The 20207-nt window shown below is 39.7% G+C and overlaps 1 protein-coding gene across 2 annotated transcripts in view; it reads right to left on the reverse strand.

The window, feature by feature from the left end:
• LOC124797917 (ras GTPase-activating protein-binding protein 1) overlaps positions 1-20207 on the reverse strand; it is a 152200-nt gene that overhangs the window by 83532 nt on the left and 48461 nt on the right. For both annotated transcript variants that reach the window (XM_047261059.1, XM_047261052.1), the window contains exons 4-5: positions 4006-4122; positions 2599-2703 (exon numbers count right to left, since the gene is read on the reverse strand). In XM_047261059.1, the coding sequence (XP_047117015.1) occupies positions 2599-2703; positions 4006-4122 (222 nt within the window). The remainder of the gene's footprint in view (positions 1-2598; positions 2704-4005; positions 4123-20207) is intronic.

The raw sequence follows: 20207 nt of genomic DNA on the forward strand, positions 1-20207 counted from the left end.
CACATTTCTTGATTTGTCTACCATGTACTACGATACTATGGAACATAGTTCAATTTTTTTTCTTTGAAAATGTCTCTGGAATAATACTTACAACTTGCACCTTTACACTGTAGGGTGCAAAACATTCAACAGCTGTATTGATATTTGTGAAAAATTCCTGGCAAGAGGTGCAAGAGTGCTTTGGTTCATTTCCTTCTGAAGATGGAATTTCTATTATGAAGGGTGTGGTCAGTTTTGCTGTAGTGTATTCATCCATTGCTTTAGTAATTTCTCTGCATTTTCTTGATGCTTAGAGCTTATGACTCAACTTCACTGACCATGTGTTCTTAACAGGAGTAACACCTGCCTCTGTAGTTGACTGTTTCAGGGTATTTAATTCCTCTATTGACGCAAAATCTGCATCATCTGCACCACGGGAGGCTTCACCTTTTTCAGATACTATCATTGCTGTTATTCTGTCAAAACATTTAGAACACAAAAAGTAGTACCTGGAAACATCTTCACTTTGAAACAGTCTTCAACTGAGAACACTTATTCCCAACCTGAAAAAAGTCTGTTTTCTTGTTTGTCTTGTATATCACTCTTATGGATATGCAAATAGTCAGCACACTTCACTCTCCTGTGGCCCCAATCAGAAGACATTTCATACAATCCTTTTCACAAAACACAATGCAACTGTGTCAACTGGCAAATTCCTCACGAAAATACAGAACTCACTGGATGGTCTTGGATTTCTTAGAAGCCTCTTCAGTAAACAAATTAGCGCTGCACAACTACAATACAGACACTTGCAATGAAGAACCATGACAAAGAACTGGCACGAAATTACAACAATGTGTAAGAAATATCTGCAACAATGAAAGTGAAAAGCAATAGCCACAACAAAGAAAGTGGTAAGAAATAGCCGCAACAAAGAAAGTGGTAAGAAATAGCCGCAACAAAGAAAGTGATAAGAAATAGCCGCAACAAAGAAAGTGATAAGAAATAGCCGCAACAAAGAAAGTGATAAGAAATAGCCGCAACAAAGAAAGTGATAAGAAGTAACTGCAAACAAAGACAATACAAATAAACATTGTAAGAAAGAAATCAGTAAGAAACAACTTCAGTGAAGACATAATTATCCTTGCAAGTTAAAAAAAATCATTTTTAAAATAAAACCTGTCCAACTTAAAAGCTCTCCTTTACACAGAATATAGTACTATGTGCTACTAATCAACAGAAAAAAATCTAACTTTTCTGGATTGCAATTTTTGGGTGGGGGGACAGTAAATTATAAAAAAATTCAAAAGACCTTTGACACATATGTCCAAACGGAGGATACCATAAAGCAATTACCTTTCAAACAAAAAAGTATCTAGAAGTTACAGAAATACAGCATTTTAAAAAAATTCCAAAATTTGCATCTTCAAAATGGTGTTCACAATGTCATCTTTGGAGGCCTTTATCTCGGGGCAGGAATTATTTTGGAGAAACAAAAAAACTTGTTTCTTACTTACTCCTGAATTTTAATATGTGCTGAATTCAGTAAGATCCGAGACTATGAAGTGATACATATTATGCCCTTTGCAACTTAGGTTTTATTTTGCTGTTATTCTCTCATTTATGTTTTATTGCTGCAGTACTATTCTATACTAGTGGGCTGAACTGAAATTCTTCATTACAGTATCAGTTCTTACCAATCAAAATTACAGAAATTTAACTGAGAACTCAAACAATGAAAAATTTCCCGCATTTTACCTGAATTTGCTAATTGTTCCGCGATGTACACACATTTACACTGAAATTGGAAAACTGTGGTGGACACACACACACACACACACACACACACACACACACACACACACACACACACACACAAACTAAATATGGCAAAAGAGAGATGGGGGAAGGGAGGGGACGGCACCGAATGCGGGGGGAGGGGGGGGGGGGGGGGGGAGTGGCCCAAAAATGGCCGAATGTGTCAAAAAGACACACAACAATGACAACCCTTAACTTTGCGGAAAAAAAAAACACCAAATTTGGCCATAAAATATTTTCCTGTCCTTATCCAAAAATTACTCTTTCAGCCTTGGCAAGACACATTATCCTCATTCCACCATAGCATCAACATTTGTCACCATTTCAACCTGATCCTGAGCTCCACATGCAACCTTTCTGGACATTAACCGTACCTCTTCCAGTAACTCCAATAAAACTTCTGTCCATATAAAGTGCAACGACCTTCCGTAGCACCTGTATGTTGATAGTTGCCACCCTTGCCATATTAGAAAGCACAAATTACTGTACTACAATTTTTGTTTGCTTAGTAAGGCTTGTTGGAATGTCTTAACTTCGTATTTCCCATTTAGTGCCTAAATCTTTGGTGGTATTTTAATGGTACAAAGAGAGAGAATCAACTAGACATCTGGCATGAAAAATTTACAACTGTTCTAAATCCAGGTTGTGTTAAGCAGATATTCTATCAATAACACAGGCACAGAGAGAGAGAGAGAGAGAGAGAGAGAGAGAGAGAGAGAGAGAGAGACTATCAGCAATGACTTATTTAATAATTTTATTATAATTAAATATGTTTTAATCACATGTCTAAAAAAATCATACCGGCTGTATCACTTCTGGGGCAGGATGAAGTTCTGATTCAGCATCATCTTCAGCTTCTGATCTACCTGAATCCTGTTCGACTTCTTCATCACTTAGTATCATGTCCTTAACAGAGAAAATAATTAACAATATATAACATCAGAAACCTGGCATCACAAAACATACACATTTCTTTAAAAATAATGTAAATAAATAGTAACATTAATTTTTTTGCAGTATACAGTTAATTCATTCTCTGACTTATTTTCAATCGTTCTTGTCAGTGTACCTGATTATTAGCTGCCCTCTTAACTGCTACCTAAGACAAAATTTTTTGTTCCTGTGTTTCTGTTTATTCCTTTACTTAATGACTGTTTCAGACAGAAATATTGATTTCAGCGGTATTTAGTAATGTATATACAAAACTGGTCATGGTTGGACCTAATCCAACAGACCCTACCATCACTTGTCAGGATAGATAGCCAGAGAGTGCCGCATTAAATTCCTCCAAACGAGTCTATGAAGTATCGATTATATGGTATTATGTAACAATGAGCCAAACCATACAGAAACATTCAAGAGAAACAATGACAATAATCCATGCCACTGAAAAACATTCAACATAAAAATGAACTCAAATTACTGTAGTATTAAACATATTTGCTTTATCCTAGAGACAGTCATAAATTACTAATTGCTTAGCTTGGTAGCTAATGTGTTACAAAATTTAAGATTAAAAATAAAGTACTAAGCTATTTTTTATTGAACTTCATGGAAAATATAAAATTCTGCAGTAACTCTGCAAGATTTGATTATGTCTAAACCATTGCAAAAGTATGATTCCCTAAAACAACAAATGCTGCCAGGACGATGTGATGTTGCTACAGAACAGAAAATCAGATTCATAAAGCTAATGTAGAGAAAACCAATGTAAGAAAGATATTTAGATTAGTAACACCCACTGCATTGCGATTTTAGCAATTTTCTCTTGTGTATCTTAATTTCAATTAGATCCATCAACTACAAAGCAGTGCTGTTTTCTTTAAAACAGCAGCATCAAATACTGCTCTCGGTTGCCAAAGTGATCTTACATCTGTTATTTTACAATGCCTCATTCTTCCCAGTAAGAGAACTGCATTCTCACCCTTCTTATGCTTTGCTTGATAGTCCTTCCACCGCACTTCACTGCAATGCACTTTGCATCAGGATCTAACCCCCCAATTCTCAATCAATATATGTAGTATTGACTGAATGATGATTTCTGCCAACATACCAAATTTTTTAAAATTCTGTAAGTGAGCAAAGTTAATAGAAAACATTACTGCGTTAATAACAGTATGGTGAGCAACAAATATTCAAACAACTGAATACTGTAATTAACTAGCAAACCCAACAAAAGGCCAACTGCTTTAATACATAAATACCAACCTGATAGCGAAATATGTCATTGTGAACATAATACTGCCTTGGTGCCTGTGCCGCTAGAACAAAAGTTTGAGTAAAACGTCGCATTGGTTGACCACTGTTTGACAGTTCACCTGTTACCTGCAAACCAAAAGCCAGTTTCAATAGTTGCTGTCATAACCAACGAAAGCCGGCTGACACGTTATTGACATGTACTCTCTTACTGAGCAGATAAAAAAATAAAATTGAGAATTATTTCTCCTTTTATACATTATTAAACAATGGAAAGTCCAGGAAGGAATGCAACAATATTAGAAAAGGATAGTTGCTACTCACCATATAGCGGAGATGCTGAGTCACAGATAGGCACAACAAAAAAAGTCAGAAAATAAGCTTTCAGCCAACAAGGCATTTGTAAAAAAAAACAACAGACACCAGGTGCGCGCACGCACACGCACACGCACAGTCTCTGGCAGATGAAGCCACATTAAGAACAGCAGGAGTAGCGCATGATGGGAGAGGCAACTGGGTGGGGGTAAGGAGGAGGCTGGGCTGGGGAGGGGGACAGATAGCAGGGTAGGTGTGGAGGACAGTGAAATGCTGCTGGGTAGTGTGCAGGGATGAGGTGGAGAGAGGGTAGAATAGCTAGGTGCAGTTGGGTTAGACAGAGGTCGGGGGAGAGGGGTGTGTGTGTGTGGGGGGGGGGGGGGGGGGGGGGGGGATGGGGGGGGGGGATGGGGGGGGGGGGGAGTTGGTGGAAAAGGAGAGAAGTAAAAAGACTGATGTGTTGGTGGAATAGAGGGCTGTGTAGTGCTGGAATGGGAACAAGTAAGGAAGAAAGTTTTGGAGAGAGATAATTACATTCTCCAGCTTGTTCCCATCTTACAGGGTGTTTTCCAGAAGAATTCTTTAGCAAACATTATAACATAGCAATATTCACAGAGAATAAAATAAACTTTCTTTATACATAGTAAGGTCTTATCAGGAGAATAACAAGGAAGAAAACCATCTCCTCATAAAAACTCATCCCCCTATACACAATACTGCAGTATTAAATATCAAATAGTAAGATGTATTCATAAATTTCATGAAATATTAATGAGGTGGAATCCAGAATTTTCAGGACTGGTGCTGCCATCTGGAAAGTAGTAGTAGTAGTAGTAGTAGTAGTAGTAGTAGTAGTAGATCTTTGCACTGCTAGGTGGCGAGAGCTGCACATCTGATGAGTCAGTGTGTGGAGTGGCATTCAGCTGGGAGGATGTGTTGAGTGTCCACAGTGATTTCCGTAATACTCTGTGTTTGGTGTGTGGTGATTTTACGATGGATCCGCAAACAGAACAGCACGTGTGTATCAAATTCTGTGCGAATCTCGGGAACAGTGCTACGTAGACCCTTGCAATGATTCAAGCGTTTGGGGGACAGAGCATGAGCCGTACACATGTGTTTGAGTGGCATGCTCGGTTCAGAGCCGGCCATACAGACGTCGAAGATGATGCTCAGACTGGAAGGCCTGTTAGCCGCACAACACCACAGATTGTTGCCAAACTTCAACAATTGGTTCATACGGATCAACGTCTAACCATTCAAGAGCTTGAGGATGTAGTGGGTATTGGTTATGGGACATGTCAACGAATGTTGACTGATGAATTTGGCACGCATTGTGTCGCTGCAAAATTTGTGCCAAGGATCTTGACTGCCAATCAGAAGGCACAGTGTGTTGTGTGCACGGACCTTCATCAGACCACATCTGACGCTCCAACCATCTTGTCATGGGTTATCACCAGCGACGAGTGCTGTATTTATGGTTATGACCCAGAGACAAAGCAATAATCGTCCCAGTGGAACAGCCCGGGGTTCTCCAAGACCCAAAAAAGCGAGACAAGTGAAGAGCAAAGTGAAGAGAATGGTCATCATTTTCTTTAACACCAAGGGAATTGTGCACAAAGAATTCGTCCCACCCTACCAAACAGTGAATTCCGCGTACTACTGTGACGTTTTGCAACAGCTCCATGAAAACGTGCGGCGCCAACGGCCTGAACTTGGGCATCAAGGGAACTGGCTGCCGCATCACGACAATGCACACTGACACACATCCTTACCTTGCGACTTTGTGCTATTCCCAAAACTGAAACTCAAGTTGAAAGGCAGTCGGTTAGACACTCTAGAGAGGATTCAAGAAGCATCGCTGGCGGTGATGAACACCCTCAAAGAACAGGACTTCCAGAAAATGTTTGACCAGTGGCAGAAGTGCTGGGACCAGTGTGTACGTGCGGATGGCAACTACTTCAGAGTGATGGTGACCATTAGTCCAAAGGAAAGGTTTTTAACAGATGGCAGCACCAGTCCCAAAAATTTTGGATAGCACCTTGTATTATACAGAATAGGCACAAGAAGATAAACTGTGCACATTTGTTGCAACTAATTTGTTATTACGTGCAGAAGATTTGTTAACACTCCACATAACATACAATGTGTCATTCAATAATTTGATAATTCATGCATTTGTTCCAATGGGCTACAAGCCTTTTTATTCCAACTGTAAAGAACTCTTTCTTCTTGTTTGAACCAATTTCCCACAAATTGTTTCACGTCCTCATTGCCACGGAACCTCTTCCCACGTAATGCCACCTTCAGTGCACCAAACAAATTGAAATCACTAGATGCTAAATCAGGACTGTAAGGGGGTGAGGCAGTACTTCCCAGCCAATTTTGTTGATGGTTTCACGGGTTAGTTGAGCAATATGAGGATGTGCATTGTCCTGCTGGAGAATCACACCTCTCCTATGAGATCCACATCGTCTCTCTCTCTCTCTCTCTCTCTCTCTCTCTCTCTCTCTCTCTCTCTCTCTCAAGGTTGGCTTCACCTTGTTTAAAAGCCAATCCGAGTAGTATTGACTGTTCATTGTACGCTGCTCTTTGAGCTTTTAAAAAATAAAAAAATAAAAAAATGAAAAAAGAAAAAACAAAAACACTGGACCTTCAGCATCCCAAAACACCGTCAACGTGACTTTTCCTGTTGATGCTTGGGTTCTGAATTTTTTCTTGACAGGTGAGTTGGTGTGCTTCCTCTCCATGCTTTATCTTTTTGATTCTGGCTCAGAATAGTGAACCCAAGTTTCATCACAAGTTAAAATTTTGTTGAGGAAGTGCTCACCTTATCTTTCATAACGTTCCTTTAGTTCTGTGCACATCCTCGATCTTGTTTCCTTGTGTAGCTGTGTCAACTCCTTTGGGACCCATCTTGCACGTTTTGCGGTACTTCAGCTCGTTACAAATAATATTATGAACGGTACCGTTACTAACTTGAATGTTATCAACTATCACTTCCACAGCCACACAGCGGTCGGCAGGAATAATGTCATCAATTCAACTTTCACGTGAGGGAGTTGAAACTGCTACTGGTCGACCAGAAGGATGTTCGTCAGTCACTGAGTCATGACCATTTTTGAACTGTTCTACCCACTTGTAAAAATCTGCACAATTCATACAACCTTCACCATAGATTTTAGACATTCTACAGTACATTTTCACTGGTTTCTCACCTTCAGCAAGTAAAAAACAAATAACCGAACATTGTTTAACTAATGCGAACATTTCAAGCGGACTCGTCATCTTGAAACATATTTTTGAGGTTATAAACGAAAACAATGTTGATACATCAGCTGATCAGGGCTCATCCCAGTAATGCCAATTTACAGGGTGTATACATGGACAAGGAAAAAAAAAATTGCTGTATCTTTCCCGGATTTCCCGGTTAAAAATACACTTTCTCCCAGATGAAAACACACTTTTTCCGTGTTATTAAGTACAGTATATTTTCCCTTGGAACTGTAAAACTTATCAATCCTTTGAATGGTTATGTTTTTATACACGGGCGTAAAATTTCCCGGCACTTTAGAAAATGAAACTCAGGGAAGAAAACTCCTTTTGGAAAGATTTTCGATGTGCAGCAACATGTAAGCTGCATATTTTCGTATTACGAAAGTATAAATTCGAATTCCACCGAACACCGAATGTTACTTTCCGAACCATTGTAACTGAAATTGCGATGCGCTTTTGTAAGCCAGTCATAGCTCATACCGATGACAGCGGGTATTCAGACCACAGGATATGTGATGTAGTCAGCTAATAGCAACATCACTGTTAGGTAGCATGGATACACAAACAGGAAAAGTTAATATTTTAAATTAATATACATAGTGTTGTTACAAGAAAAGCAAAGCTTTCACATATAATATTGATATTTTTTACACGTGTTACACTTTAAGATATATCGCAATTGAGCCAGTAAAATTTTTTAGCCGAGTCCAGTAACTTGTCCTCAAAATTTTTCGCAAATAAATTAGCTACCGCAGAGGAGAGAGAGCTTCCTCTAGCACTACATCAAGTTGCTCATAATAACGATAGGAATGCCTGATCTTCTGGGCTCGAAATACTTCTAAATGGCTCGTCATCAAATGCTCTGTGATTTAAGAAATTCATCGTACATTCTCGCACGTAGTTCAACTTGCGTAAATGGAAATTTACTTTGAAAGCAGTGCTTTTCAAACCACCATTCGCAATATTTTCCCGTGACCTGTTAGAAATAGGTTCACTTCAGCAGTTGTCAGAGAGCGCCAGATAACAGGCATCACAGCTGCTATGACGCAGGAAGCCCGTATGTTCGTACGTGTAAAAGACATCAGAGGATACTACAAGAGCATCGGAATTTCGTGAACCATACTAAATTGGCACATTTAAAGTGCACACTTAAAAGAGCACATTCGTATGTCCAGATTCTCAATGAAGTAGGCCTCGACCTTGTATTAAGCTTTTCAGTGTGGGTTTTGGGATGTAAATTTTCTTGGAGTACCAGTACTTTATTAACTCATTCTTGATTCTTTATTATGGCATAATGCCATACGTGCTAGAAGATGAAAACGTGAACTTGAAATGTAGTGAGCGGTTGAAATTAGTGTGGAACTAAACACTTTGTTTCAAACACAATGATTGCCTCAGCGTAAATGATTAATAAAAACAAAATTTCTTTACCAAACTGACAAAATTAACATCATTCTACAAGGTGATTAATGCATGGGTGTCAGATAAGTGGAAATAAAATAAAATCTGAAACTAATAACGTATATTAGCCTTCTTTAATTATGTGAATGTATTTTAGTTCACTTGATAGCTACCAGCCACAGAAATCCATTTTGTTTTCATATGACGTTAGAGCAGTAAACAAAGAGGAAACAGCAAAATCACTAAATGTAAACACAGGTAACGTGGAGATTACACACTTCCCCACTATAACTCAGATTGCTCTGCGCATCAGCCTCGGATCTACGATATTTCCGAACCGGGGCAATACTTAGACAGTGGCGCCCCACGCCCTCGAGCATTTGAGATACAACGTCAAAAATTTTAAAAAATCGAGTTTTCAAAAATATGTTCATTTTGTAACGCACATCTTTCTGAAGAGTCTTATACATAAAACATATATGTTCGAGGAAATGTAAGACATGTTATTTGGTCTTAAGTGTGCCCACGTGCAGTGCCACCCCACTTCACACACACATTTTTCTATCGTATGTCACTGAATTTCGCTCCGTGGAAATGAAACGTGTATATTTTGTATTGGACGCCATCAAACTATATTCAGGCCAGTGGAAATTAAACTGTCCTATGGCACCTCTCCTGCTCCCAGTTGCCTGATTTGACATCCTGTCCTCCTTTCTTTAAAAAAAAAATTCACAATTAATATTGGATGGGATTACTTGTAATCGGGAGAACAAGAACTCTTCAGAAAAATTGCACTCTTTATTGCATGTTAGCTAATAACTTTGTGTTTTGGTGACATAAAATTAAATATAGGATACATAAAACCAGTAAAGGAAAGAGACAAGCAATAAAGTACACATTTCTTCAATCCTTAGCTCCTAGAATTGATTTTTCTCTCTAATCTTGCTACAGCTTTCATGACGTGCTTTCCTTTCTGCGAAAGAATCTATTACCTCATCAAAGTTCGTCAAACATTTTGCTACATGAAAAATCAAAATAATATCGTTGTCTAATACTGCGTAAGCTGTTAATACAAATAGTACCCAAGACTGGTGTGGTTTCTCGATCTGATCACGTCTATTTTGTCACTGTCTGTTAGATAAAACCAAATAGGCCTTTCTAACACTGCAGACTTTGTAACACACACCAAATAAACGAGACTGTCTTGGCACAAATGGTCATTTTTATAACAAGACAGAACATAATTCACGAAGACCAACATCAAATGCCTATTAGGCCTACTACAAGCAAAAAGCTTTGTAAGAAAATAGTTTCAAATTACATTCATATGCTCCAGTTTCTCGAGCACGAGATCGAAAAGCAGTAGTACGAGATTTTTATATAAATTTGGAATTGTCATTTTCTTCCCTAATTTGTGTGATGTCCCTGTTTCTTCTCCTTCCTCGTTCTAACAAACAATCTTGTCATGACTAATTCTGGAACTATTCCTGCCTTTGTCAAAACTTATTCGCCGGTACTTGACTAACCCAGCCAGAATCACTGGTTTAGTTATCCCTAATTATTCTCCGGTTAGGCATTGTTATGTTCGTACAAAGCATTTTCAGCGCTACTTCCACAATAGAACTTAAGTGGCTGCTAGACAGGGACTGTACAACTGGCCCGTACTAGTGTAGCGATCTGGCCAAAAATTTTCTGACAACACACAAGGTGGAAGGAGTATATAGAGGGTCTATACAAGGGCGATGTACTTGAGGACAATATTATGGAAATGGAAGAGGATGTAGATGAAGATGAAATGGGAGATATGATACTGCGTGAAGAGTTTGACAGAGCACTGAAAGACCTGAGTCGAAACAAGGACCCCGGAGTAGACAATATTCCATTGGAACTACTGACGGCCGTGGGAGAGCCAGTCCTGACAAAACTCTACCATCTGGTGAGCAAGATGTATGAAACAGGCGAAATACCCTCAGACTTCAAGAAGAATATAATAATTCCAATCCCAAAGAAAGCAGGTGTTGACAGATGTGAAAATTACCGAACTATCAGCTTAATAAGTCACAGCTGCAAAATACTAACACGAATTCTTTACAGACGAATGGAAAAACTAGTAGAAGCCAACCTCGGGGAAGATCAGTTTGGATTCCGTAGAAACACTGGAACACGTGAGGCAATCCTGACCTTACGACTTATCTTAGAAGAAAGATTAAGGAAAGGCAAACCTACGTTTCTAGCATTTGTAGACTTAGAGAAAGCTTTTGACAGTGTTGACTGGAATACTCTCTTTCAAATTCTAAAGGTGGCAGGGGTAAAATACAGGGAGCGAAAGGCTATTTACAATTTGTACAGAAACCAGATGGCAGTTATAAGAGTCGAGGGACATGAAAGGGAAGCAGTGGTTGGGAAGGGAGTAAGACAGGGTTGTAGCCTCTCCCCGATGTTGTTCAATCTGTATATTGAGCAAGCAGTAAAGGAAACAAAAGAAAAATTCGGAGTAGGTATTAAAATTCATGGAAAAGAAATAAAAACTTTGAGGTTCGCCGATGACATTGTAATTCTGGCAGAGACAGCAAAGGACTTGGAAGAGCAGTTGAATGGAATGGACAGTGTCTTGAAAGGAGGATATAAGATGAACATCAACAAAAGCAAAACAAGGATAATGGAATGTAGTCTAATTAAGTCGGGTGATGCTGAGGGAATTAGATTAGGAAATGAGGCACTTAAAGTAGTAAAGGAGTTTTGCTATTTGGGGAGCAAAATAACTGATGATGGACGAAGTAGAGAGGATATACAATGTAGACTGGCAATGGCAAGGAAAGGAAAGCGTTTCTGAAGAAGAGAAATTTGTTAACATCGAGTATAGATTTAAGTGTCAGGAAGTCATTTCTGAAAGTATTCGTATGGAGTGTAGCCATGTATGGAAGTGAAACATGGACGATAAATAGTTTGGACAAGAAGAGAATAGAAGCTTTCGAAATGTGGTGCTACAGAAGAATGCTGAAGATTAGATGGGTAGATCACATAACTAATGAGGAAGTATTGAATAGGATTGGGGAGAAGAGAAGTTTGTGGCACAACTTGACCAGAAGAAGGGATCGGTTGGTAGGACATGTTCTGAGGCATCAAGGGATCACCAATTTAGTATTGGAGGGCAGCGTGGAGGGTAAAAATCGTAGAGGGAGACCAAGAGATGAATACACTAAGCAGATTCAGAAGGATGTAGGTTGCAGTAGGTACTGGGAGATGAAAAAGCTTGCACAGGATAGAGTAGCATGGAGAGCTGCATCAAACCAGTCTCAGGACAGAAGACCACAACAACAACAACAACAACAACAACAACAACAACCATTTTCCTGCATACACCGAGAAGATAATATGTAATCTTTATTACCTGTTATTCCTGTTAGTCGTTTATTTCCACTCTGGTAGTCTAAATCTAAGGATTTCCCTAGTAATCGCCGGCCGCGGTGGCCGAGCGGTTCTAGGCACTTCAGTCCAGAACCGTGTGACTGCTACGGTCACAGGTTCGAATACTGCCTCGGGCATGGATGTGTGTATTGTCCTTAGGTTAGTTAGGTTTAAGTAGTTCTCAGTTCTAGGGGACTGATGACCTCAGATGTTAAGTCCCATAGTGCTCAGAGCCATTTGAACCATTTTCAACCTAGTAATTATGACAAAGCTGATCATTCGCAAACTAAAACTACAACATAATGAGACAGTGATTGGCGTTCACTCGTTCCGCTTTATTCCGCACAGCTTGTGTAGCCTGGTCCCCTTTTGACGGCCCCCCCCCCCCCCTTTTTTTTGGGGACAACACACACACCCATGCGCAAGGGAGGATTTGAACCTCCAAAGAGGGGAGCCGCACGAACCGTGACAAGTCACCCTAGACCGCATGGCTACCACACGCACCTTATGATTTATTCAGAAATCTACTTACAGAGTGTGTTCAAAAACAACAGGGATGGGTATCAAAATCATATGTGTAATCGATAGACCAGCGTGCGCTTCATGCTAGGCACTTTGTGAAACACAGTTTTTTCTCCTCAAGAATATGAATTTGGCGACCCCCTTCCCCCACCCCTCCCTCCTAGATCAGGGTCCACTGTGCATGAGTGAATCTGGAAGCGCTCTTTTTTTTTTCCTTTTTTTCTAATCACGTTTTGTACTATATTGTTCGTTGAATTTGTTCGTGGCGGACATCCAATGACACTCACTCAGGCTGTTCGTTGATCTGTTCACTCAGTTTTTTATTACAGAGAGTAGCTAAACCCTCTGACCGAACACGCTGAGCTACCGTGCCGGCATGCAGCTTGGGTGCGGCATCTAGCTGCGACTGCTTACATAGCCAACAGCCACATTTCTGTAGCCAGAAACGGGAGAAGGTAATACTCACATGCCACTCAACTGTGCATGCGCATGAACCTGCTTGTAACTGCTAAAACGAATCTAATGTAAACAGTTGTGACGTCATGCTCATCGGAGGCTATTTGCTGTTATGAAGCATTGCATAGTCTTCCTAAAGCCTTTGACACATTTTGCTGTTGGGAAACGCTTGTATGAGCACCGTGTTTTGTTGTTGTATATGGCACATTTCCTTTGCAAATTTTTTTATATTTGCGTTTCTTTTTTCTCGTTCACATTTTATTGTTGCAGTATTACTCTGCAGGAGCAGGATATAGTAATATCCTTTGTTGGAGTATCAATTCCTACCAGTCAAAATTACAAAAATTTAGCTGAAAACTAAAACAACGAAAAATTCCCGGAATTCTAAAAAATTCCCGGGTTTTTCCCAGTTTTCTTCCCGGGATCTCCCGGTTGTCCTGGATCATATACACCCTGATTTAAAACCATAAAAGTACCAAAAACTTTCCCTACAGTTTTTCCCCAGATCAATTTGTCTCTCTAATTATTGAATAACCCTCATATATTTTCCTGGCCAGCCATGTTCATTAGCCGAGTTAGCTATTATGGTAACTTTCTGCCAGTTTCTGGCCACTGTGGGAAAGGAGACTTTGTGCACCCTGAAAAAATGGGGTGGCCTTTCTGTAACGCTTCTAAAAGGATTGTGGCTAGAATCTAGATGGTGGGCTTAGAGGGACAGTAATCTTCCCCACAATGGCTATTGTTTCCAACATCCATCATAGGAAAATTTCTTCTAGTCCTGGCAAAAGGCAGCATCTCACATAAATACAGCAAGCAGGAGTACGAAGTGGCCATTAAGGAAACCTCTATTCTGCTCCTGATTCTGACTGACTGAAAGGCGTATGTGTTGAATAATTTTGTGGATTTGTTTTGGAGTTGTGACATCAAGAGTTGGCCAGCAGGCTTCACGGAATTCAAGTTTTAAAACGATTATTATTAAGGAAGTCTGGAGTTGGTGATCCATAATGGTCAACTGGGATACTTTTCCAGGGTAATAGGTAATTTTGGTAAAACGGTGTGTTACCCAACATCTATCTAACTCACGAATGAAGAGTTTGATAGCTGAAACTATTGTTTATTACTATAGTATAAGAGGTGATGAAAAAGTTTCTGTTCAAAGGCCATACAGTCAAGAGTCAGTGTGCCAATTGAGCAAATTCACCATGAGCATGGAGACAACCATCCCACCGACACAGCAGGTTGAAGATACCCATTCGTTACAACACCATGTACTGCTGCATGAAGAAGTCCACAACTGCCTGTTGCACATTCTTGTCAGACAGGAAACATTAATCCTTCATGGACATATAAGGAACGTGCTGTGGCACGCACAGCCACACAAACGCAATGGTCGGCCAACGCGGCAGAGTTAAGTGGCGCCTGCAACTTAGTGCCGGCACGTTCCACCAGCCGACGCTAGAGGCGTTCCCGCCAAACATTCAATCAGCTGCAAACTACGCACGCACGCAAGCCTTTTTCTGGCGCAGATGGTCACACTATGATATCACCATCCACCAGTCAGGGATCGCCAACGGCCGCCAATCATCACTCCGGAATCAGTGGAAGAAGACTGGAGCCACTGTGTTAAATAGCCGGAAGAAAGGGAAACAGGAATCTTTCGACCCGTGTCTGTATATGTGTGGATGGATATGTGTGTGTGTGCGCGAGTGTATACCCGTCCTTTTTTCCCCCTAAGGTAAGTCTTTCCGCTCCCGGGATTGAAATGACTCCTTACCCTCTCCCTTAAAACCCACATCCTTTCGTCTTTCCCTCTCCTTCCCTCTTTCCTGATGAGGCAACAGTTTGTTGCGAAAGCTTGAATTTTGTGTGAATGTTTGTGTTTGTTTGTGTGTCTGTCGACCTGCCAGCACTTTCATTTGGTAAGTCACATCATCTTTGTTTTTAGATATATTTTTCCTATGTGGAATGTTTCCCTCTATTATAATCATATCATTAATAATTAGCTCCATGCATATCATGCTGAGTTACAAGCACTACTCAAGTCTTGAGGTGATTAATACATAAGCTACATAAAAATACAGAAAAATTTTGTACTAATGTAGAAATGTCAATAATACGAAGCTGTGATGAGAAATGTGAATTAAAAACACTGATAGATGCTTGGGGTGTTACTGATCAAGAAACAAGCTTTTACTGGAATAGACACAATCAGTGAGAAAATAATTCGTCAAAACATAATGTTGCATGTACAAGGCTAAAAAATAACGGAACTGTTGCTGCAAAACATTTTATTTCGAGAACATACAAATTTAGAGATTGTCTTCGTCAATGCAATCCCCTCCTTTATCCCTATAATTCTGTATGTTAATTTTCTATTTTCCATTGATGGAAATAGTGCTGTAAGTCTTCCTCTGTGAGCTCCTTGACGAAGCATTCTGCTTTTTCTTTCACTGCTTCAACGGACTGAAATCTTGTACCTTTTAAAGCTGGTTTCACCTTAGGGAATAGACAAAAGTCACATAGTGCTAGGCCAGACAAATAAGATGGGTGGTCTAATACTAGAATGCCATACTCTGCTAGAAATCTCTTGACAGACAATGTGGCATGAGCAGGTGCACTGTCTTGATGTGGAACCTATGACTTGTTCTTCCACAATTTGGGTCTTTTTTCCTTATTTTCTCATGGAGTTGAGCAAGAACCTCAAGGCAATAATATCGATTAATAGTTTGACATTCAGGAACCCCGTGAAGATACAACATTCTATGACTATCGTCCTCTCGGATAAGTTCAGCCCTTCAAATGCATAGATTGGCACTTAGTTTCTGAATCATAAATGAAAAACTAAGATTTGCCATGTTGTCACTCTTTCCAAGAAATTAGGATAGTTTTCAATGGTATTCAAAGTGTCAGTACGAAGTTTTTCAGAAGATGCTTTTTGTTCGCTCTAGAGAATTTTCAACACAAACACCAATTTCGCACACACTTTTCTCATGTTAAACTGGTTATGTAAAATGTACCTTATGCATTGTGTCCTACAGTTACAGCAATCCATCGGACATTCAACAGACAGTCAGGCCAAATCAGATTAAGTACATTTTCGATATTTTCTTCTGGTTTTTATATTTAAGGGTGTCCCAAGCGTGAGTCATCTCCCCATCTCAGCCATCCTGGAAGCACTAGAACTATTCAAACACTCGCAAATGTGATGCGCAGTCTTCACCATACACATCTTTTAGTGGAAGATTGGTTTCAGTAACAGTTTTTACTAGTTTCATGTGAAAACTTCACAATTCATTGCTCTATTATTACATTTACCGTTTTTCGAGCAAAACATAGTAATGGCTCATATCTCTTAAGCAAAAATAAAGGTCATGGCCATAATGATTTGTCTACAGACGCCAGAAACGGTGCATTAGACTGGGAAGTAACTTCACAGTTACTGGTCATTTATCTTTGGCACCTGCATACCTACTATGTGACAGAACCAGTCCTGTTATTTTTATAATCACAACTCATATATACTGAGGGAATCAGAAAAATAAAGAAATAGGTAAAAATTTGCCCCAACTGGAACCTAACACCTTATATAAGAGGAGTGCTCAGAAGTTAAGTTTATAAAGCCTGCAGTGAAACCTGTACATTTCATTTCGTACAAAAAACACAGAAAACTGATAGTACATGCACTGAGCTATTTTTTGACAGTCCCCATGCCAGTTTAGGCAATTGTGGAATCGTAGGATGGATTTGAATATACCTTAGTGGTAAAAATCCTATCGTCATGTGATCAGCCGCATTGACACAGTGTTCTAATACCTCGTCTGAAACAAATTATCGGTCTCCTAGGTGCACCTTCCAGTAGGGAAAAAGGTGAAAGTTGCTTGTAGCTAGGTCTAGGCTGTAGGGAGGGTGGTCAATGAAGTGCCAGAGAAACTGCTTCAAAAGTGTGGTTGTCTGCTTGGCTTCATGAGGCCACACATCTTCATGAAGGAAGATTACACCATCAGTGAGATGTCCTGAACATTTCTTGCAAATCACTTCACATAAGCATGTCAAGGCCTTGCACCATCAGTCAGCAGTAACTGTCTTCCCACTTTCCAAAAACTTCACGAGTATGACACCCAGACTGTCACAAATCATTGTGGCCTTGTGCCTTCCTCGTAGATGATACAACCTTAAATTTCTATGTCTTTTGAGAGAAGGGATTTTCCCCACTCCATTTAGAACCACTTAGACAAGAGGTGTTGTAGTGGATGCATGTTTCATCAGCCATGACACTGCGGTGAAGGAAACCGTTTCCTTTCCTGGCAAACAGTTGCACAAGTTGCAGACTTGTCCCCACGCTCTTCTCCTTGTGTTGGACTGTTACAATTTTGTGTAACCCATCGGGAACAATATGACACATACTTCCAAATGACATTCCCATTTCCACAATCAAAAGCCGCAACGTGATCCCCATTGTCTAAAAATCAGTTCCTCCACAAGAACCCATAAAGGAAGTCAACAGGTCCAGTGGATGTTAGCGCAAAAGAGGCTGTCTAGTGATTTACTGTCACAAGCCTTTGAAAATATATGGAAATGACAAAACAAATGGATGAGGATTCTCAAGCACTATGATCCTCATCAACATTCTTTTCTCTACCACCCACGAAATTTCGACACCACTCTGCGACAACCAGATGACACGACATTACAGTCTCTCTGTAAACCTCTACCACCTGCCAGTGTATTTCAGCTAAGGGTTAATGTTTCACCCATAGAATTTTAATAACTGATCATCATTCTGACATACCTAGAGTGTGTGTGCGTGTGTGTGTGTGTGTGTGTGTGTGTGTGTGTGTGTGTGTGTGTTGGGCTTATGGGTGCTCAATGTCGAGGTCATCAGCACCCTGACACGCATTAGAAGAAACAAATGTGTACAAATTTAGTAAAATGGAAGCATACATGCAAAAGAGCAGGAAAAGATACAAAATGTTGTATAAGAAAACAAAACGTAAGGAAAACAAAAAAGGAGTGTCAAGCAAGGATGCCACAGGAAATTGTCACTGGCTGGCCATTTACGTAAAATATGGGCGAGCCAGTCATCCTGTGAACAAATTAAGACCCTCTCCCTAAAATCTTGGTAAAAACATTGGACAAGTCACAGAACTTTAACACTTTAACCACATTCATTTGATTATTTCCTAAAAGAGACGGCAGATCTTCCGGCAGGTAAGCCGCAGCCCGCTAGTCAGAAAATAAAATGTGGCGTACAGTGACCTGGACGTCACAAGCACGTATTTAAACAACCAGATTACATTCCAAGTCCATTAAAGGTACATGAGGTTGAATGTAACACTAAATCAAAGAAAAAACTCTGACACAAGTGTCAGTTCAAATATTTTAGAACAAAGCTCAGATTTAAGTAATGTAGATGTTTGTGTGCCACCTTGTCAACTCTGAAGGAGTGTAATAGTGATTTATTAAAACTAAAGAATACAGCAGGATGCTGAGTTATCTACAACACACCCTCGCTGCCAGAAGTTGCAGCTACTCAAACTCTCTGGGAAATATTAAACAATGTTAATGCACACTGCAATTAAACTAGTGGAACATTTATGTGACAGATTTCAGTCAAGAACTTCTAATTAACTGAGTGGATTTTAGTTGTTTGGTAGCATCTGGTAATAATTTACATGACATGTAAGATGTTTTCATAAAAGCAAGCACAAATAATTTAGTATCGACCTCCACAGAAATGATTAGTTACAGTACGGACAGTCAGATTACAGTAAGATTTGGCTAAACATTAACATTTGAACTTTACAGAATGTCTCAGGGTTTTAACTGTTTATGGGAGATAAAAGAGATGAAAAAGGAGATCTGAAATGGTAGATAGGTGCCTCATGCCTATATTAAGCAAAAAGTGAAGTACGTGGATCAACGGGTCAACTGGCGTACCCAATGATACATGTTGGGGTACGTTTTTTCATGCCCTACACGGGAAGAAGTTATAAACATGTAGCATATTACTTCCTGTTTCAATAAATGAAACTATCCTTTAGTTCTACCGATAACTGTTCTTTCCATTTTATTTTCTCTCACTATCCTATCCATAATTCTCAAATAATTACGTAAGTACATTAAAAATTTACACTTAAGACAATGTCAGTTTGTAGTAAACTAACAGAAGTTTAATATTACTGTAAAGCCAGAAACATGGAGATAAAAAAAAGAAGGGAGGTGGCATTACATCACAAACCTGAAGCCAATGTCCGCCATCTTTACTAACCCAAAACATTGGGTTTACTGCAGTCTCAGCCCCATAGTTCACCACAGTGACACTTACCCATTATATCACTCTGTCACATTACTAGAGCAAATACGCATTCAAGAACAGAAAAACATTCAAAATTGCCTTCCTTACACTATGCTATTTATGTTAGCTCTATAATTTTTAGTATTTAAAACAGTTGTTGCATGTGCATGACAGAAATAATGAACAAGAAGCATTCGTAATCAGTAGTCTGCTAACGTTTTGGGCTACTTAAAACGGCAAGAGGCCCCGCCCAATCTGGTTTCAAAACAACGTACAGTGTTGAGTCTGTAGTGCCATCTCCTGTCTTTTTAACCTCCATGGCCAGAAACAATGTACATAAGCTATATAGATAGTCTTTTTTACATACAAATCCACCAGTGTGAATGTGGATGTGGATGTTTGCGTTGCCACATCAAGGAGGGGCAGGATGATGTCTAAATGTAGACTACGTTGGATGACTTGTTAACATCTGATTAGATCCAGCAGGTAAGCTCAGCAAAATCATTAAGATTCACATTAGCCCCCCCCCCCCCCCCCCCCCCAA

Source organism: Schistocerca piceifrons, chromosome 1 (assembly GCF_021461385.2).
Source record: "Schistocerca piceifrons isolate TAMUIC-IGC-003096 chromosome 1, iqSchPice1.1, whole genome shotgun sequence".
Taxonomy (NCBI): Eukaryota; Metazoa; Arthropoda; class Insecta; order Orthoptera; family Acrididae; genus Schistocerca; species Schistocerca piceifrons.